The sequence below is a fragment of the Ranitomeya variabilis genome, chromosome 4 (genome assembly GCF_051348905.1).
Source record: "Ranitomeya variabilis isolate aRanVar5 chromosome 4, aRanVar5.hap1, whole genome shotgun sequence".
NCBI classification, from domain to species: domain Eukaryota; kingdom Metazoa; phylum Chordata; class Amphibia; order Anura; family Dendrobatidae; genus Ranitomeya; species Ranitomeya variabilis.
In genome coordinates this window covers 718,745,014-718,766,425 of record NC_135235.1, presented here as the reverse complement: position 1 = coordinate 718,766,425, position 21,412 = coordinate 718,745,014, and the positions used below count along the sequence as shown (strand labels likewise).

Sequence of the window (21,412 nt, the reverse complement as noted above, 5' to 3'; positions counted from 1 at the left end):
GTCCCGGAAGTATTTCGCTGTGTTCCGTGTATACGGAACTACGGAGGACAGAGAATGAACTTCAATCCAATATTGCAGTCAGCATGCAGCCAGCGGGTAAGGAAAGGGTGAATCAAACACCCGAAAACCCCACCCATATGACCGAAAACCGGTCCGGCCAAATTCAGGTGACAGGTTCCCTTTCAGAATCTATAATTCTGCCCTTCACCTCGCCAAACAGACCTACTTCACCACCCTGATCTCCTCACTATCCAACAACCCCAAGAAATGTTTTGACACCTTTCACTCCCTCCTCAGGCCAAAAGCACAAGCCCCTATTAAAAACATTTGTGCTGATGACCTGGCCTGCCACTTTATAGAGAAAATAGATAATATCCATCAGGAAATCCGCTCCCAGCCACCAAGTGCAGTGACTCCCATCCCTCCCGGAACTTCCCCTGTCTCACTCTCCACATTCGATCTCATCACAGAAGAAGTCTCCAAGCTCCGCTCTTCTTCTCGTCTGACTATATGCACTACTGACCCCATTCCCTCACATCTCCTCCAGTCTCCCTCTCCAGTCATCACAACTCACCTAACTACAATCTTTAATCTCTCTCTCCTCTCTGTCATTTTCCCCTCCTTCTTCAAACACATCATTCCCTCCTAGACCCTTCACAGTCCGGTTTCCACCCGCTACATTCAACAGAAACTGCACTCAAAGTGACCAACGACCTTGGCGCTGCGTGTGGGAGTCAGGTCAGTGCGTCAACCCCGACGCGCATTTCGGAGGCTTGCTCCTTAGTCAGGGGGCAAGCAAGCCTCCAAAACGCGTGTCGGGGTTGATGCACTGACCTGACTCCCACACACAGCGCCACTGGCTCTGACGTAAAACCCGTATGAGATACCACTGGTGGATATAGTCATTATGTTCATACTAATGGATGCTGGTGGATAGGAGCAGCTGAGACTATGTTAATAGGAGATTTTCTGTTTATACTGCTTATCTATGGTGCACAGCACAATAGGCAACCTAATTTTAGGCATAATATATAGATAAGCGTCATATATATTTCTGTGGCATTTATTATCAAGCTGCATACCAGAATATCTTGAGGTGCCTCTCTATTGGTTCATCACCATCTAGATGGTGGGTGTTGATCCTCTTCTACTCACCGCCCTTAAATAGATTACCCTCTACAACAGATTGATAGTGGTGTGGTGCATTGTAGTCAGAGCGTCTTGTTTTTTTGCACTATTGCTTGTATTTGCACATGTTCCCCATGAATCCCATTTTTGTCTCTGTTTTGAATATGCAATAAAGCAAATTTTTTATCTACATCTTGGATCTTTGGTCACATTTGTGGTTTCCACATCCCCGTTTTTGCTTGAGTCTTCAGTGACTGATCCGGTTAAATGTCCAAGACATTAGTAGGCATGTTTTGATTACTAGAATCACTGAATACTGAATGATATGATGCTGCTATATACCATTTTCTTTGTTCTACATCCTTAATGCATCAGCCAGGGTCATCCACCTGGCTAATCATTACTCAAACATGTCCGCTCTTCGCCAGTCGTTACACTGGCTGGCCATTCATTATAGGCTCCAATTCAAAGTACTTGTACTCACCCACAAAGCTCTCCACAGTGTGGCACCCCCTTACATCTCCTCCCTCATTGCTGTCTATCGGCCTAGCCGATTGTTGCGTTCTGTAAACGACTTTCGACTAACCTCTGCACTAATCTGTACCTCGCACTCCCGACTCCAAGACTTCTCCCACGTTTCACCAATCGTCTGGAATGCTCTACACCAAGAAATTAGGACAAGCTACAACTTGCACAGTTTTAGGCGCTCCCTCAAAGTGTAAGTGTGCGTGTGTAGTCCATTCACTATCTCCACCTATCCCCCACCCCCTGAAGATAGCTGGACCTTCACTGTAAATACATCATTGTAAATACACCTGTACTTTGTATCTTCCCCACCTCATTGTAGATTGTAAGCTCTCAAGAGCAGAGTTGTTTTACTTTGCTTTAATCATTATATCATTGTTAACGCTGTTACTATGTTACCCATGACTGTTGTAATTGGAACTGTTTAACTGTAAAGCGCTGCGGAATATGTTTGCGCTATATAGATAAAGCTTATTATAGTTAACCAGCAAGAATTCTGGCTCAGACAGACCGGTTAGTTTTTCTTTAAGAAGCCCTCCCACTCTGCACTCATTAGCTTGATGAGAAGGCAACAACTGTTGGCACAATTATTAGAAAATGGGAGAAACACAAGATGACTGTCAATCTTCCTCGGTCTGGGGCTCTATGCAAGATCTCACCTCATGGGGTAAGGATGATTCTGGGTGTGGGTGATCTCTTTGCAGACTTGAACTTCCATAGTTTGAGCATGAAAGCAGGGATACTGACCGATTACTAACCCGCCCGATGCCTGCATGCAGCCGAATACTTCTGGGAAAAAATGTACTTTATTCTCACCGTCAGCATTCGGCTTCAGTCAGAGGGGCGGCGCCAGAGCTAGTTTAGTCACCACTCTGAGAACGCAGAGCAGTGGCTATAACCACTCCCCGACACGGACTGGCCGCCGGCCTCAATGCAGAGCCAGTGTTAGTCAGGCCGGGGGCACAATTACAGCCTCAGAACGGTAAATGAAACCGCGCCAGCGACACCACTTTGACTAAAACCGAATGCTGCCACGAAGAGTAAAGTTAATTTTCTCCCAGCAGCGTTCAGCTATTTGCAGGCACTAATCAAGTTAGTAATGCAATTAACCTGCAGATTACGCCTGTATATTATTATTATTACTATTTATTATTATAGCGCCATTTATTCCATGGCACTTTACATGTGAGGAGGGGTATACATATAAAAACAAGTACAATAATCTTAAACAATACAAGGCACGACTAGTACAGTAGGAGAGAGGACCCTGCCCGCGAGGGCTCACAATCTACAAGGGATATGCAGGTTAATAGCCATTTTGCTGGTGACAGGTTCCCTTTTAAGAGTTGATTTCCAAGCAAAACATTTCCCACTTTAAGAACATGAAAAAGGTTTTTCCCCTGTGTGTCTGCTCTGGTGTCTAAGCAGAGATGATTTTGTCACAAAACATTTTCCGCATTCTGAACAGAAAAAAGGCTTCTCCCCTGTGTGGGTTCTCTGGTGGCCATCAAGATATGCTTTCCGGGTAAAACATTTCCCACATTCTGAACAAGAAAAAGGCATATCCCCTGTGTGGGTTCTCTGGTGGCCATCAAGATATGCTTTCCGGGTAAAACATTTCCCACATTCTGAACAGAAAAAAGGCTTGTCCCCTGTGTGGGTTCTCTGGTGCGCAACAAAATCTGATTTCTCGCTAAAAAATTTCCCACATTCTGAACATGAGAATGACTTCTCCCCTGTGTGGGTTCTCTGGTGTCTATGAAGATGAGCTTTCCGGTTAAAACATTTCCCACATTCTGAACATGAAAAAGGCTTCTCCCCTGTGTGGGTTCTGTGGTGGACAACAAGATATGCTTTCCGGTTAAAACACTTCCCACATTCTGAACATGAAAAAGGCTTTTCCCCAGTGTGGGCTCTTTGGTGTTTAATAACATCTGATTTCCAGGTAAAACATTTCCCACATTCTAAACATGAAAAAGGCTTCTCCCCTGTGTGGGTTCTCTGGTGGCCATAAAGATGCTTTTTCTGGTTAAAGCATTTCCCACATTCTGAACATGAAAAAGGCTTTTCCCCGGTGTGGGTTCTTTGGTGTATAATAACATCTGATTTCTTTGTAAAACATTTCCCACATTCTGAACATGAAAAAGGCTTCTCCCCTGTGTGGGTTCTCTGGTGGCCAGCAAGCTGCGCTTTCCGGCTAAAACATTTCAGACATTCTGAACATGAGAAAAGCTTCTCCCCTGTGTGAATTTTCTGATGTCTGTTAAAACTTGATTTCTCTGTAAAACATTTTCCACATTCTGAACATGAAAATGGCTTCTCCCCTGTATGAGTTCTCTTGTGAATAACAAGCTTTGATTTCCGGCTAAAACGTTTCCTACAAATGGAACAAGAAAATCTATTCTCCGCGGTCTGAATTTTTTGATTATGTTTAAGAAAATACTTTTTGAGGGGAAAATTATTTCCAAGTTTTGAATGTGATAATGGCTTCTTTGCTTTAGGAGCAGTTACATTTTTAATGATTATTTTGTGAGTGTGATTTTTCTTAGCAGTCGGTAATGAATCAGAAGACAGGACCTGTTTCAAAAGATCAGATGACAGATCTTTGCTATGAAGGGATGATGGTATATCTGGAGTAATAGCATTCACTTCTGAAGAATCCTGTTTGATCTCAAAATCATCTGATTTAAAAATTGAAGATGTCAGCTGTCCCTCTGATCTCCAGGTACATTCATCTGCCAAAAATAAAACCAATTATTATTTTTGAATAAAATATCCTTGAATTTTAGTTTTTTGACAATTTCTACTTAAACTGTCTGTAAAAATGGCAAGTTATGTAAAAAAATATTGAACTTACAAGACAATGACAGTTCACAGTCTAATAAAAAAAACTCTTTCACCAAGATAAGGACAGTTTACAGTCTAATAGAAATAGCATGAACCAGTAGAGCGTGGTGTTCAACTGTTTGTTCATTCTGCCTCACAAACATGGAATAAAAAGCCACCAAGCAATGTTATGTAGGTGAAAATTATACCAATAAAAACTTCTACTCATCCCGCAAAAACAAGTCCCCACTCAGGTCCATCATTTGTCAATGGAAAACCATATGTTTCCATATTATTAGTGGCTTAAAGGTTTTTGAAAAGCAAAAAGACTTCCATAACCCAATCCAGCAACATTCGCGCTCCCAAGGGCAAATCTCCCCCTCGCTTCTGAGCTTTGCAGTGTGCCCAAATCACATTTAGCATCTATGTATTTGGCATTACTATTGTGAGAAGATCCCACTTAATTTATGGTGTGTGTCTCCTAGTGCACAATCTGGGCACTATGTGTGGGGAATAAAATAGCAAATGTGCCTGTGGAGTCAAAATAGTCACTACTCCTATAAATTAATTCACTGAGGCTTTTATTATAAAAAATGGAGTCACTTTTTGGGGATTTCTGCTGCTCTGATTTTCTGCCATTTTGTCATATAAGGGTATGTGCACATGTAGATGGGACCTCTGTGGATTTTTTCACACCTGTTTTGAGAAATCCGCAGGTAAAAAGCACTGCGTTTTACCTGCAGATTTACCGCGGATTTTATGCGGTTTTTGTGCGGATTTACACCTGCAGATTCCTATAATGGAGCAGGTGTAAACCGCTACGGAATCCGCTCAAAGAATGAACATGCTGCGGAATAAACAACGCAGCTTTTCCATGTGTTTTTTTCCGCAGCATGTGCACTGCGGATTTTGTTTTTGATAGGTTTACATGGTACTGTAAACTCATGGAAAACAGCTGCGAATCCGCAGCGTCAAAACCACTGCGGATCCGCAGCAAAATCCGCAACGTGTGCACATACCCTTAGAGCTTCTGCAAATGGTGTGTAACATCTCTGACATCTGCTCCTGCGGCATCTGCTTCTGGCACTAGACACGGTGTCAAAGATACACAGCCCTCAACACAGATCCACCCGCTGTTATCACTTCAATCAAGGGAATGCAACTCGTCAGGACAGTATGAAATTGATCAATTATTGATGGAAGAGACCGCAGCCACTTCCACTACGTGGTATATACACCCCCCAATTCCAAAGCATAAATTATATGTATATACAGTACCCCGTATGATCACTTCCAACTTCACTATAACACAGAAACGACTCACTGTCACCACCAATCATTTATACAGGCTGATTGGACACCCATTGCAGATAGAGTACGGATTCGGGGTGCAGTTTACAGAGCAAAAGCAACAGCACTATAAAACGTTATATTTACTCCGGAAAGATAGGCAGTGTTTATAATAAATATACAAAATGGCAATAAAACAATACAATATATACAATTACATGAAATAAAAGCGGGAAAACATCAGAAAATTACCAAATTTAGTCACAGAAATGGCTCAGAGCTTAGCGAAGGGAAACACTTTGATTGGGAATTGGACAGAACCTGCATAGCGAACTACGCCTTCCCAGGTACTGACAATAACCCAGACCAAGGATCTGCTTTTTATTAGCTCCTAAGTTTTACCCATACACTTCACTTAGATTTCCTCATGTGGGATTGTTTGTGAAATGTTTTCAGCTTCAGAATTTTAGGATATTCCCAACTTTTCAAGACATCTTAGCTTCTAAAGATCACAGGCACCAGATAATGACAACATATCTTTATCATGATTTTACATATACTGTATTTTTTGGACTATAAATATGCACTTTTTTCCTCCCAAAATGTGGACGAAAATGGATATGTCTTATAGTCTGGATATATTGGCTATGGTTGTGGTGGGGAAGCGGTATCGGAGGAGCAGCGGGTCACAGAGGCAAGAGCCGGAGGCTCTGTCTAACTCCTGTGCCCGCTGCTAAAGAGAAATGAATATGCACTGCATTCACGCCCATGGGCGTGGAGGGCAATGAATATTCATTTCTTTCTGGCATCCTGGTATGACTGACTAGCCCCATCCAAGTCCTCGTATCCATGGCCCCATCAGAAAAGATTAAAGGGAACCTGTCACCTGAATTTGGCGGGACCAGTTTTGGGTCATATGGGCGGGGTTTTCGGGTGTTTGATTCACCCTTTCCTTACCCGCTGGCCGCAATATTGGATTGAAGTTCATTCTCTGTCCTCTGGAGTACACACCAGCGCAAGGCAATATTGCCTTGCGCAGGCGTGTACTCCGGAGGACGTAGAAGGAGCTTCAATCCAATATTGCGGCCAGCATGCAGCCAGCGGGTAAGGAAAGGGTGAATCAAACACCCGAAAACCCCGCCCATATGACCCAAAACTGGTCCCGCCAAATTCAGGTGACAGGTTCCCTTTAAAAAAAAAAAACCTTTTACTCTTACCTTCCTCTGCTCCCTTGCAGTTGCAGCGTCCTGCTTCGGTGCCAGCAGTTGATTAATGCTTGTACGCAGCACTTGGCAGGGACATCATGTGCTGCTCCCAAGCAGAGCACAGCTGCCGGAATACTCATTGGGTGTTCATCAGAGATCCCGGTGAGTAACCATTCCTCTTCAGTATTGCTCACTGTCAGCCGCCTGCTTCCTGCTGCTGCTAGCGGTCACGTTTGCCGATACTTAAGAGCAATGAATATTCAGAATATTCATTTCTCTTAAGTATTGGCAAACGTGACTGCTGTAAGCAGCAGGAAGCAGGCGGCTGACAGTGCCCGCTACTGAAGAGAAATGGTTATTCACCACTCTCTGCGATGAATGGTCCCAGTGAGTATTCCAGCAGCTGTGCTCTGCTTGGGAGCAGCGCCTAATGTCCCTGCTATGTGTTGGTTTCAAGCATTAAGCAGCTGCTGGCACCGGAGCAGAACGCTGCGATTGCAAGGGAGCGGAGGAAGGTAAAAGTAAAGGTTTGTTTTAAATCTTTTCTGATGGGGCCATGGATACCAGTACTGGGATGGAGCCAATCATACCAGGAACTGGATGGGGCCAGTCAATTCTACCAGGATCTGAATGGGACCAGTGAACCTACCAGGAACTGAATGCGGCCAATTGATCATACCAGGAACAGGATGGGACCAATCAATCATATGAGAATAAGAATTGGACCATGCTTACCAGGATTAGGATGGGGCCATGCATACCAGAACGAAGATGGGGCCATGCATACCAGAATGAGGATGAGGGCCATGCATACCAGGATAGGAATGAGGGGGACCATATTTGACAGGACAGGTGATCTTAAGATCTGGACACACTGGGGCAGATTGCTGGACACACTGGGGCAGATTGCTGGACACACTGGGGCAGATTGCTAGACACACTGGGGCAGATTGCTGGACACACTGGGGCAGATTGCTGGACACACTGGGGCAGATTGCTGGACACACTGGGGCAGATTGCTGGACACACTGGGGCAGTACTGGACACACTGGGGCAGTACTGGACACACTGGGGCAGATTGCTGGACACACTGGGGCAATGCTGGACACTGGGGCAGATTGCTGGACACACTGGGGGCAGTGCTGGACACTGGGGCAGATTGCTGGACACACTGGGGGTAATATGCTGGACACACTGGGAGCAGGACTGGAGGCATGGGCAGTATGTAGATACGGGGCATGATTGGAGACACGGGGCAGAATGAAAGACATGGGGCAGGATGGATACGATAGAGACAGAATGGGGCAGGATGGGGAGATCATATGGGGTAGAATGGATACTCATGAGGGCAGGATGCGAGAACATATGGCTGGAGCCAGGAATGAGACACACGGGGCCAGGATGGGGGATATTTACCATAGGGGCTAATTAAGGGATATTATTACTGCAGTGATGTATTTATTTTATTATTTGAGGACACTGTTTTAAATGGGGGGGCGGTCCTGTTAGTGTGCAGAGTGACACTATATCGCCTCTTTTTCTTCATGTGGTGTAATGTAGAAGTTGTGAAAAATTAAGTAATGTGTTCTGCAAGCGGAGCTCGAAATAACTGTGTTATTTCCTGCAGAAAGGAGTCCTGGCTGGAAGAAATGATGGCGGTCTGTGCTGGATGAAAGATGAAGGACTTCACCTAGAGACGTCACTGGTGAGTCAGTGTTACCTATACACTGACACTATACACTGTATACTATATACAGAGGTCCTGTGTACAAGGTCACCAGTGATCACTGTATTACCTATACATTATATACAGAGCTCCTGTGTATAATGTCACCAGTGATCTCTGTATTACCTCTACACAGACACTGCATACTAAGTACAGATCTCCTGTGTATAATGTCACTTAGGCTGCCGTCACACATTCAGTATTTGGTCTGTAACTTACATCAGTATTTGTAAGCCAAAACCAGGAGTGGGTGATAAATACAGAAGTGGTGCATATGTTTCTGTTATACTTTGCCTCTGATTGTTCCACTCCTGGTTTTGGCTTACAAATGCTGATGTAAAATACTGACCAAATACTGCTAGTGTGACGGAAGCCTTATGGTGATAGTATTGTGTTTTGTTTTTGTTTTTTTTTATTTCTGATCAGTATTGTAGTATTCAGTCACTATGTGGTGGTAATATGTGGTCTGGAAATGGTGTTGTGGTATTTGTCCCTTGTATGTGCTATTTGGTCACCAAGTGGTGGTAATATGTGGTCTTGACATGGTGCGGTGGTATTTGTCCCTTGTATGTAGTATTATTCGGTCACTATGTGGTCTGGTCATGGTGTGGTGGTATTTCTTCCTGTATGTGGTATTATTGGTCTTGGTATAGTGGATTGTGTTGTGTATGGCGGTCATTTGTTCTCTCTGATATTAATTAGGAGAAGATTCTTTATTTCCATTAGAGTTTTAATGCTTTGTACACAGCGGCGGAGATGCACTTACAGGGGTTTCCTGTGGAAAAAAGTAATCACCTCTCCACAGGATAAGTGATAACGTATTGATTGGTGGGGGTCTGACTGCTTGGACCCATTCAGCAAAATGTGGAACTTTTTATCCCCATTAGACTGGAGTGGCATGTCCGACTAGATCACTGATCCATTCATTCCCTCAGTGGCTGCACTTGTTTTTTTCTGGAAGCCCCAAAGAGAATGAATGGAGCTGCGGTCAGAAATCCCACCTGCCGCTGCATTTTAAACTAGTGATAAAAGTGTCCTGTCAGGGATAAAACTTCCCCATTCTTCCGATCGGTGCAGTTTCTAATGGTCAGATCTAAGCGATCACCAATCCTGTGGAGCCCATGGATCAGTGATAACTTGTTTTAACCAAGAACCCCATTAATGTAAACTACCGTAATTATACATCCCAGTTATTACCGTGTTTTACAGCCGATGCTCCACTATAATGACAGATATTTGCATATAGCTGTAGGGTGGGCCCCTAGAGTCCATTCCTCTGGTGGGCCCCAGACACCCCAGTCCGACACTGTACATATCTGATTGATACCAACCCCAATATTCCTATGTGAGCCCTAGAGCCGGGATGGCTACAATCTGTGATGTGTGAATAGTAGTTCGGTGCCTGGGAAAAGCACACTTCTCAAGTAAACTCTTCTCCTTTTGGTATCTCTTTTCCCCTAGAAGACATTTCCTGTTTAATTACCTATAAACTACAGGGGTCCTCTGCTTCAAAAGAAGTTAAAGCGTTTCTCTCACTTTCCCATATGTTCCATTGTGAGGTCTTACAAAAGGAGTTTAAAATGTCAGCTATGCCTGTGTCTTAATTAGTATTGCTTACTTCCTAGCTATATGTAATTCTCCCTCTTCACCACATGTTAATTTGTGAGGGGAGGGGGGCATCTCACTGGAGATGCATTATGGGTTTTAATTTTTCTATGAAAGGTGGCTTTATTCATTCTGCAGGTAGTGCTAGTAATGGAGGAGACATTAGAAACAGGGGCTCTGTCCAGCCACTAAGATTATGGTGCTTGGGACCAGTAGTACCATCCAGTTTGGCATATGAGTGTGTGTGCTGTCCAGATGAAGCTATCTGCACCCTGTTTTAGGCATTTGTAAAGCACCACACCCTGCTAAATACTTGCAACATATTGCCGGAAGCTGCCAGATACAGCCTTAATCTCCTCTGGTTCAGTCCTCTGTGCTCAGCTCCTAGCTTCTGTATTTGTTTCCTGCTGTGAACCTGGCCTGTTTACTGACTGATTTTGCATTATTTGATGTTGTATTTACCCTGCCCTCCTGGTTCTGACCCGGCTACCCGAGAATTCTTCTTGCTATGTCACACTACCAAACAAAATGTAACACCGTGGCCCAAGTCTAGTGGTCTCTGTGCAAGTCCAGATCCATGTGCATGGGGCAGGATGATGAGTAAAAACAATCCCTGGGATCTGGAAAATGAAGTAGATAATGCCAAGCTTGTTTGTGGTGGCCATCTTTTGAGATGACCATGAACAGTGCTCCCAATGCAGTGTGCCTGCAAACTATTCCAGCAAGATCTGCATTCAAATAGCTAAATGGCGCGCCTTCCTTTCTTAACCCTGCCATATGCCCAGACAGTAATGTACCACCGTGTATAGTCGGATTCAAGAGAAGGTGGAAAATAATTTGTAAGGTCCATTTGTTTCCTATTGTCCTTTGTGAAGAATTTCAAAGTTGTCACCACATAAAGTGACACACATCAGATTTGAAAAATGGGAACTGATTAGACAGCAGCACAGAAGTGAGAGAAGGTAGATTCATCCAATATCAGGGATCTAAAAACGACCCAAGCGATCAATAGTAGGATGACCAGCTATAGACATAATATTAGGAAGGGTGTACTCTGCACAGTCTGTTTAGGCATTTCGTTTTAGAATGTAAACGAGATCCCACCAGTTTAAGACTCAATATATTAGAACAAATATCAGAACATGTGTCTAATAGGTGCCAAAGACTTGTGAATAGGGAATCCTATTGGATTTTTAAACTATTCACAATTAAACCAGAGGGCCTGAATGAGAGCATTGAAAATACGACATAATAAGGATCATTAAAAAAAAAATACCCCTAAGTATTTTGGTTGTTGCCATGTACAGTACAGACCAAAAGTTTGGACACACCTTCTCATTTAAAGATTTTTCTGTATTTTCATGACTATGAAAATTGTACATGGAGACTGAAGGCATCAAAACTATGAATTAACATATATGGAATTATATACTTAACAAAAAAGTGTGAAACAAATGAAATTATGTCTTGTATTCTAGGTTCTTCAAAGTAGCCACCTTTTGCTTTGATGACTGCTTTGCACACTCTTGGCATTCTCTTGATGAGCTTCAAGAGGTAGTCACCGGGAATGGTTTTCGCTTCACGGGTGTGCCCTGTCAGGTTTAATAAGTGGGATTTCTTGCCTTATAAATGGGGTTGGGACCAAAAGTTGTGTTGTGCAGAAGTCTGGTGGATACACAGTTGATAGTCCTACTGAATAGACTGTTAGAATTTGTATTATGGCAAGGAAAAAAGCAGCTAAGTAAAGAAAAACGAGTGGCCATCATTACTTTAAGAAATGAAGGTCAGTCAGTCCGAAAAATTGGGCAAACTTTGAAAGTGTCCCCAAGTGCAGTGGCAAAAACCATCACATGAGGACCGCCCCAGGAAAGGAAGACCAAGAGTCACCTCTGCTTCTGAGGATAAGTTTATCCGAGTCACCAGCCTCAGATATCGCAGGTTAACAGCAGCTCAGATTAGAGACCAGGTCAATGCCACAGAGTTCTAGCAGCAGACATCTCTACAACAACTATTAAGAGGAGACTTTATGCAGCAGGCCTTCATGGTAAAATAGCTGCTAGGAAACCACTGCTAAGGACAGGCAACAAGCAGGAGAGACTTGTTTGGGCTAAAGAACACAAGGAATAGACATTAGACCAGTGGAAATCTGTGCTTTGGTCTGATGAGCCCAAATTTGAGATTTTTTATTCCAACCACCGTGTCTTTGTGCGACGCAGAAAAGGTGAACGGATGGACTCTACATGTCTGGTTCGCACCGTGAAGCATGGAGGAGGAGGTGTGATGGTGTGGGGATGCCTTGCTGGTGACACTGTTGGTGATTTATTCAAAACTGAAGGCATACAGAACCAGCATGGCTACCACAGCGTCTAGCAGCGGCATGCTATTCCATCCGGTTTTCGTTTAGTTGAGCCATTATTATTTACCTCCAGGATGTGTAAGGGCTATTTGACCAAGAAGGAGAGTGATGGGGTGCTACGCCAGATGACCTGGCCTCCACAGTCACCAGACCTGAACCCAATCGAGATGGTTTGGGGTGAGCTGGACCGCAGAGTGAAGGCAAAAGGGCCAACAAGTGCTAAGCATCTCTGGGAACTCCTTCAAGATTGTTGAAAGACCATTCCCGGTGACTACCTCTTGAAGCTCATCAAGAGAATGCCAAGAGTGTGCAAAGCAGTCATCAAAGCAAAAGGTGGCTACTTTGAAGAACCTAGAATACAAGACATAATTTCAGTTGTTTCACACTTTTTCGTTAAGTATATAATTCCACATGTGTTAATTCATAGTTTTGATGCCTTCAGTGTGAATGCACAATTTTCAGTCATGAAAATACAGAAAAATCTTTAAATCAGATGGTGTGTCCAAACTTTTGGTCTGTACTGTATGTTCGTTATATATATTTTATTGTACATCCAATATGCATTTTACATCTATTTGTATTGTTTTGTACAAGAAGAAAGATTTAAAAGCAAAAAAACTGTGTACCATAAGCGCAGTTTAACCCCTTCCCGACATGTGACGGTATAGTACGTCACATGTCGGGACCCCCGCTTTGATGTGCGCTCCGGCGGTGAGCGCACATCAAAGTCGCGACATGTCAGCTGTTTTTTACAGCTGACATGTGCGCGCAATAGCGGCGGGTGAAATCGCGATCACCCGCCGCTATTAACTAGTTAAATGCCGCTGTCAAACTCAGACAGCGGCATTTAACTACCGCATCCGGCCGTGCGGCCGGATATGAGCGCATCGCCGACCCCCGTCACATGATCGGGGGTCGGCGATGCTCCTCCATTGTAACCATAGAGGTCCTTGAGACCTCTATGGTTACTGATTGCCGGTGGCTGTGAGCGCCCCCCTGTGGTCGGCGCTCACAGCACACCTGCAAATCTGCTGTGTAGCAGCGATCTTATGATCACTGCTGCATAGCAGAGCCGATCGGGCTGTGCCTGCTTCTAGCCTCCCATGGAGGCTATAGAAGCATGGCAAAAGTAAAAAAAAAAAGTTTTTAAAAATGTGAAAAAAATAAAAAAAATATAAAAGTTTAAATCACCCCCCTTTCGCCCCAATCAAAATAAATCAATAAAAAAAAAAACCAACCTACACATATTTGGTATCGCCGCGTTCAGAATCGCCCGATCTATCAATAAAAAAAAAGCATTAACCTGATCGCTAAATGGCGTAATGAGAAAAAAATTTGAAACGCCAGATTTACGTTTTTTTGGTCGCCACGACATTGCATTAAAATGCAATAACGGGTGATCAAAAGAACGTATCTACACCAAAATGCTATCATTAAAAACGCCAGCTCGGCACGCAAAAAATAAGCCCTCACCTGACCCCAGATCACGAAAAATGGAGACGCTACGAGTATCGGAAAATGGCGCAATTTTGTTTTGTTTTGTTTTTTGCAAAGTTTGGAATTTTTTTTCACCACTTAGGTGAAAAATAACCTAGTCATGTTAGGTGTCTATAAACTCGTAGTGACCTGGAGAATCATAATGGCAGGTCAGTTTTAGCATTTAGTGAACCTAGCAAAATAGGCAAGCAAAAAACAAGTGTGGGATTGCACTTTTTTTGCAATTTCACTGCACTTGGAATTTTTTTCCCGTTTTCTAGTACACGACATGCTAAAACCAATGATGTCGTTCAAAAGTACAACTCGTCCCGCAAAAAATAAGCCCTCACATGGCCAAATTGACGGAAAAATAAAAAAGTTATGGCTCTGGGAAGGAGGGTAGCGAAAAACGAAAATGGAAAAACGGAAAAAGCTCCGGGGGTGAAGGGGTTAATTAATGAATTAAGCAATTGGATTAGTGACGTCATTTTGGAATATATAAAAGATCCACAATGTATTTGTATATGCCTGAGGAAGGAGCTAGTTCACATCGGAAATGTGAAGCATTTTAAAATGAAAACAATTTTTTATGTTCATTTGTTTTGATACCCAATTTTATGGCTCCACACTTGGCAGCGCTTTTAGAAGCCCTGATTTTTTCCCTGTTCCCATATCAGGGATCTTGGAAGCCAACAGCATCATTATTTTCTGGCTTCTCCAAGAGGTCAGTTATAATATAGTAGATGGTGGCCCGATTCGAACGCATTGGGTATTCTAGAATATGTATGCGTAGTGTATAGCACAGCCCACGTAGTATATTGCGCAGCCCACGCAGTACATTGCACAGCCCACGCAGTACATTGCACAGCCCACGCAGTACATTGCACAGCCCACGCAGTACATTGCACAGCCCACGCAGTACATTGCACAGCCCACGCAGTACATTGCACAGCCCACGCAGTACATTGCACAGCCCACGCAGTACATTGCACAGCCCACGCAGTACATTGCACAGCCCACGCAGTGCATTGCACAGCCCACGCAGTGCATTGCACAGCCCACGCAGTGCATTGCACAGCCCACGCAGTGCATTGCACAGCCCACGCAGTACATTGCACAGCCCACGCAGTACATTGCACAGCCCACGTTGTATATTGCCCAGCCCAAGTAGTATATTGCGCAGTCCTCGTAGTATATTGCACAGCCCACGCAGTATATTGCGCAGCCCACGTTGTATATTGCGCAGCCCACGTTGTATATTGCGCAGCCCACGTGGTATATTGCGCAGCCCACGTATTATACTGCCCAGCCCATGTAGTATATTGCGCAGCACACGTTGTATATTGCGCAGCACACGTTGTATATTGCGCAGCCCATATAGTATATTGCGCAGCCCACGTATTATACTGCCCAGCCCATGTAGTATGTTGCGCAGTCCACGTAGTATATTGCCCAGCCTACGTTGTATATTGCGCAGCACACGTTGTATATTGCGCAGCCCATATAGTATATTGCGCAGCCCACGTATTATACTGCGCAGCCAACGTAGTATATTGCCCAGCCCATGTAGTATATTGCGCAGGCCACGTTGTATATTGCGCAGGCCACGTATATAGTAATGTGGGCATGATATCCCTGTAAAAAAAAAAGAATTAAAATAAAAAATAGTTACCGTATATACTCGAGTATAAGCCGACCCCCCTAATTTTGCCACAAAAAACTGGGAAAACTTATTGACTCGAGTATAAGCCTAGGGTGGAAAATGCAACAGCTACCGGTGAATTTCAAAAATAAAAATAGATGCTCCATACCATTCATTATGACCCCATAGATGCTCCACATAAAGCTGTGCCATATATAATGCTCTGCACCGTTCATTATGGTCCCATAGATGCTCCATATAAAGCTGTGCCATATATAATGCTCTGCACCATTCAGTATGGCCCGATAGATGCGCCACATAAAGCTGTGCCATATAGAATGCTCTGCACCGTTCATTATGGCCCCATAGATGCTCCACATAAAGCTGTGCCATATATAATGCTCTGCATTGGTCATTATGGTCCCATAGATGCTCCACATAAAGCTGTGCCATATATAATGCTCTGCACCGTTCATTATGGTCCCATAGATGCTCCATATAAAGCTGTGCCATATATAATGCTCTGCACCATTCAGTATGGCCCGATAGATGCTCCACATAAAGCTGTGCCATATAGAATGCTCTGCACCATTCATTATGGCCCCATAGATGCTCCACATAAAGCTGTGCCATATATAATGCTCTGCATTGGTCATTATGGTCCCATAGATGCTCCACATAAAGCTGTGCCATATATAATGCTCTGCACCGGTCATTATGGCCCCATAGATGCTCCACATAAAGCTGTGCCATATATAATGCTCTGCACCATTCAGTATGGCCCCATAGATGCTCCATAGAAAGCTGTGCCATATATAATGCTCTGCACCGTTCAGTATGGCCCCATAGATGCTCCATAGAAAGCTGTGCCATATATAATGCTGCTGCAATAAAAAAAAAAAATTACATACTCACCTCTCTTGCTGCCCGCAGCTCCTCAGCTTCCCGTCTCGGCGTCTCTCCACACTGACTGTTCAGGCAGAGGGCGGCGCGCAGATTAGTACGTCATCGCGCCCTCTGACCTGAACAGTCAGAGCAAGAGGACGCGGAAGACAGAGCGGCGCTCGGCGGGTGGAACGCGGACAGGTAACTATGACATACTTACCTGCTCCCGGCATCCCTGGCTCCTTATCCCGGACAGCTGGTCTCCGGGTGCCGCTGCCTCTTCCTCTGTCAGCGGTCACCATTACCGCTGATTAGAGGAATGAATATGCGGCTCCACCCCTATGGGAGTGGAGTCCATATTCATAACTTTAATGAGTGGTCCCACGTGAACGCTGAACCTGGGGAAGAGCTGCGGCACCGAAGACCGTGGGATGGGCAGGGGGAGCGCCAGGAGCACCGGGACTAGGTGAGTATATGACAGACCTCTCTCCCCCTCACCCGCCAACCGCACCGCTGATCATGACTCGAGTATAAGCCGAGAGGGGCAATTTCAGCCCAAAAATTTGGGCTGAAAATCTCGGCTTATACTCGAGTATATACGGTATATACTCACCTTCCGTTGACGCCTGGATCCAGGAAGCGGTTACCGACGCTTGGGATCCACCGGAGCTCCGCCGAGCCGCTGGCGCCGGCCGCCATCTTCCTTTCCCAGGATGCATTGCAAAATTACCCAGAAGACTTAGCGGTCTCGCGAGACCGCTAAGTCTTTTGGGTAATTTCGCAATACATCGCCGGGAACGGAAAATGGCGGCCGGCGCCAGCGGCTCGGCGAAGTACGGAGGGTGAGTATAGCAGGTTTTTTGCTTTTTATTATTTTTAACATTACATTTTTTTACTATTGATGCCGCATAGGCAGCATCAATAGTAAAAAATTGGGGACACACAAGGTTAATAGCAGCGGTTATGGAGTGCGTTACCCGCGGCATAACGCGGTCCGTTACCGCCGGCATTAACCCTGTGTGAGCGGTGACCGGACAGCGTATGCGGGCGCCGGGCAGTGAGTGCGGGGAGTAAGGAGCGGCCATTTTCTTCCGGATTGTGCGCGTCGCTGATTGGTCGTGGCAATGGTCATGGGCGTTTTGCCACGACCAATCAGCGACTTGGATTCCATGACAGACAGAGGCCGCGACCAATGAATATCCATGACAGACAGACAGAAGGACAGACAGACGGACGGAAGTGACCCTTAGACAATTATATAGTAGATTTCTAACTTGTCAGCACATTCTACGTACGCTATCATTTTACTTCGTAGTTTACAGATCTGGGCAGGTAACGGTCTTCTAACCCCAGGGGGTAGATGGATCCTCCAGGTTGTAAGTTCTATAGAAAAGGGCTTAAAATGCCCAAAGTGATTAGATCAGTTTTGGGTGGAGGAGAAAGTTGTGGTCTAGAGGCAAAATGGTGATTACACGATTGTAATATCGTCGGACTACAACACTGATAAAATTGCCACAGCCGGTGACTGAAAAGAATCTGTGATTTCTCTGCATTTAGTGGTTACTACTCACCTGGGTAGTCATATGAAGGAATCTCCTCTTTACACCACTCATCACCTCTCACATATGTCTCTGTAGTATTAATAGGGGTCAGATCTTCACCCTGAAACATATATTATAAAAGTCACAGACAGATGGAAAAGTCACATCTATGATCAGCTCTAGTCCCACCATCTCCACCTTTCTCATTATACAAGTATGAAACATATAATACTGGTGGATAAAACAAGACTGAGCACAAGACCTTCACAACCGTCTACACATCAAAGGGAAGGTCTCCTGACACCTTTTCTCTATCTACCTGATGATCCTGAGGAACACTGGGATCTTCTTTTTTACAGTCCTGTGGAAGAAGAGGATGCGGACATCTCTCTGGTGTTGTCCTCTCACTGGATAGATCTGGAGGGAACACATACAGGGACTGAATTCATTTTTTACATACAGATAATTATAGGCCGTGTGTATTTAGTCCTGTCTATTACCTGATGATGTGACGAGCTGTGGAGCCTTCATCATCATGACGTCCTTGTACAGATCTTTGTGTCCTTCTAAATATTCCCACTCATCCATGGAGAAATAGACGGCGACATCCTGACATCTTATAGGAACCTAACACATAGAATGATACATTCAACTCTCTGATCCTTCATAACGTTACTGTACAATGTCCCAGCATTCCCAGCAGTGTCACCTCTCCAGTCAGCAGCTCAATCATCTTGTAGGTGAGATCTAGGATCTTCTGTTCATTAGGGTCCTCAAGTATCAGGGGGTGACGTGGAGGCCCCGTGATTGGACACAGGGGTCTTCCCCATCCCTCAGACACAGGGTCCTGACAGCGCTCACTAGAGGTCTTCACTACTATGTAATCCTGGTTATGGAAAGACACATTAATAAATCTCACTACAGACATTTCCAGAGTCCTCACCTCTCCAGTTCTGCCCATCTGTTATTCCCACAGATAAGAATGATGTAATGTGACGTCATCAGAATCTCTCACCTCTCCAGTAAGCCGGAAGAGGATCTCTAGGGTGAGGTGTAATATCCTCTCTGCCATCTTTTCTCTGTCCATATCCATCTTTAAGTAATTCAGAAAAATTCTCTTAAAACAGAAGACCTTCACTGAGAGGATCCGATATTGTAGAGACCTGAATGAGAAGAAGATGAGCCGATGTAACATCATAAAAATCCTGTGTAATAATACAATTACTGGAGATAATAAGGGAAACATATGAGATTTAAAATTTTATTCAGTTTACATTACATGTACAGCTACTAATGAAACCTATATATTTAGGCCACAGACAACAAGCAGTTTCTTCCTCGGAGTCGGCAGCTGAATACGTTTCTCATAGACTCATCTTCCATAACGCTAATTCTCGTCTCATTTACCGACCCTGGAATCGGCATTAGTAATACTGCAGGAGATATTCATTACACGTGACAGGAGAAATAACGACTTCATGATGAGGACGACATCTCCATCTTCTACTGCGGCTCTAGAAACAGATCTGTCCAGAGTCGGTCACTGACTCCATCCCCACCGGCCTCTATATGAAGGTTTCCCGTCTTCCCCGCACTGTAATCTTCTATTACGTTAAGGCCCCGTCTCACATAGCGAGATCGCTAGCGAGATCGCTGCTGAGTCACAAGTTTTGTGACGCAACAGCGACCTCAGTAGCGATCTCGCTATGTGTGACACGTACCAGCGATCAGGCCCCTGCTGCGAGATCGCTGGTCGTGTCGGAATGGCCTGGACCTTTTTTTGGTCGTTGAGGCCCCGCTGACATCGCTGAATCGGTGTGTGTGACACCGATCCAGCGATGTCTTCACTGGTAACCAGGGTAAACATCGGGTTACTAAGCGCAGGGCCGCGCTTAGTAACCCGATGTTTACCCTGGTTACCAGCGTAAATGTAAAAAAAAAAAAACAGTACATACTCACCATCTGTTGCCCGTCAGGTCCCTTGGCGTCTGCTTCCTGCTCTGACTGAGCGCCGCAAAGTGAGAGCACAGCAGTGACGTCACCGCTGCGCTCTGCTCTCACTGTACGGCGGCTCAGTCAGAGCAGGAAGCAGACGCCAAGGGACCTGACGGGCAACAGATGGTGAGTATGTACTGTTTGTTTTTTTTGGTAACCAGGGTAAACATCGGGTTACTAAGCGCGGCCCTGCGCTTAGTAACCCGATGTTTACCCTGGTTACCCGGGTGCTGCAGGGGGACTTCGGCATCGTTGAAGACAGTTTCAACGATGCCGAAGTCGTTCCCCTGATCGTTGGTCGCTGGAGAGAGCTGTCTGTGTGACAGCTCCCCAGCGACCACACAGCGACCACACAGCGACGCTGCAGCGATCAGCATCGTTGTCTGTATCGCTGCAGCGTCGCTGTGTGAGACGGGGCCTTTAGATCTCAGGTCTGATTCACACACACAAGTTTGAGGCTTTTATAAAAGATTTTTTGCTTGCACAAACACCGAAGACAGAAGTTATCTGATACCAAAGTCTCCATGTACAGTGTTTTAGGGGGTTTAGTTCCCCCATTAGGCTTTCCTATATTACAAGGAAAACACCAGAAAAAAAGATTATTAACCCCTTCATGACATGCGCCGTACATGTAAGGAGCATGTCGGATCTCCCCATTTGATGTGGGCTCAGGCGCTGAGCCCACATCTTTTCCGGCACATGTCAGCTGATTTCAACATCTGACTTATGCTGCTAACATCCGCGGGTGGAATGGTGATCCACCTGCGGCTGTTAAACCTGTTAAATGCTGCTGTCAATCTCTGACAGCAGGATTTAACACAATTGCGCAGGAAGCGTGTCACTAACATGATCGCGGGTTACCGATGGATTGGCATGACAACCCGAGGTCTGCAGGAGATCCCTGTGATTGTCATTGCTGGACAGCTATGAGCACCGGGCCAGCCATCGGCGCTCACAGCAAGTGAACATTTCTGCTATCGGAACAGGGCTGAAGCACTGTATAACCAAAAGGCTTCACGAGTCAGTAAGAGGAGTCTGATATCGCCACCCCGCAATGGTTTATTAACTCATTTTAATCCGCAAACCCAGAGAGAGACAATACTGCGTGAGCGTTGGTATATGAAAGGTTTGGCCACTAAATTGAAATTACAGTTGCTATACAAACAAAGACTCGAACAAAGAAGACCCAGGAAAACATACTCAGGAGGGAGG

General features: G+C 44.9%; 3 protein-coding genes across 3 annotated transcripts in view; 1 reads left to right on the top strand and 2 right to left on the bottom strand.

Annotated features, from left to right (window-relative positions):
• LOC143766587 (uncharacterized) overlaps nucleotides 1-21,412 on the bottom strand; it is a 925,271-nt gene that overhangs the window by 577,444 nt on the left and 326,415 nt on the right. The gene's annotated exons all lie outside the window — the stretch shown is intronic.
• LOC143766586 (uncharacterized) overlaps nucleotides 1-21,412 on the top strand; it is a 327,061-nt gene that overhangs the window by 138,352 nt on the left and 167,297 nt on the right. The window lies entirely within an intron of this gene.
• LOC143766593 (uncharacterized) lies at nucleotides 861-19,518 on the bottom strand. Its single transcript, XM_077254385.1, has 6 exons — nucleotides 19,221-19,518; nucleotides 18,915-19,091; nucleotides 18,706-18,832; nucleotides 18,525-18,622; nucleotides 18,236-18,326; nucleotides 861-4,388 (listed from the first exon to the last, which is right to left on the bottom strand). The coding sequence occupies exons 1-6, from the start codon at nucleotides 19,449-19,451 to the stop codon at nucleotides 3,028-3,030; spliced, it is 2,085 nt and encodes a 694-aa protein (XP_077110500.1). The 5' UTR covers nucleotides 19,452-19,518; the 3' UTR covers nucleotides 861-3,027.

What these genes read in the sequence shown, in the direction of transcription:
- LOC143766593 (XM_077254385.1), bottom strand. Translation starts at nt 19,451, where the DNA reads ATGTTTCCCTTATTATCTCCAGTAATTGTATTATTACACAGGATTTTT. An exon ending in TCTTCCGGCTTACTGGAGAG is followed by an intron (nt 19,092 to 19,220) that starts GTGAGAGATTCT and finishes TTCCATAACCAG; the next exon opens with GATTACATAGTAGTGAAGAC. An exon ending in ACAGCTCGTCACATCATCAG is followed by an intron (nt 18,623 to 18,705) that starts GTAATAGACAGG and finishes TGTTCCCTCCAG; the next exon opens with ATCTATCCAGTGAGAGGACA.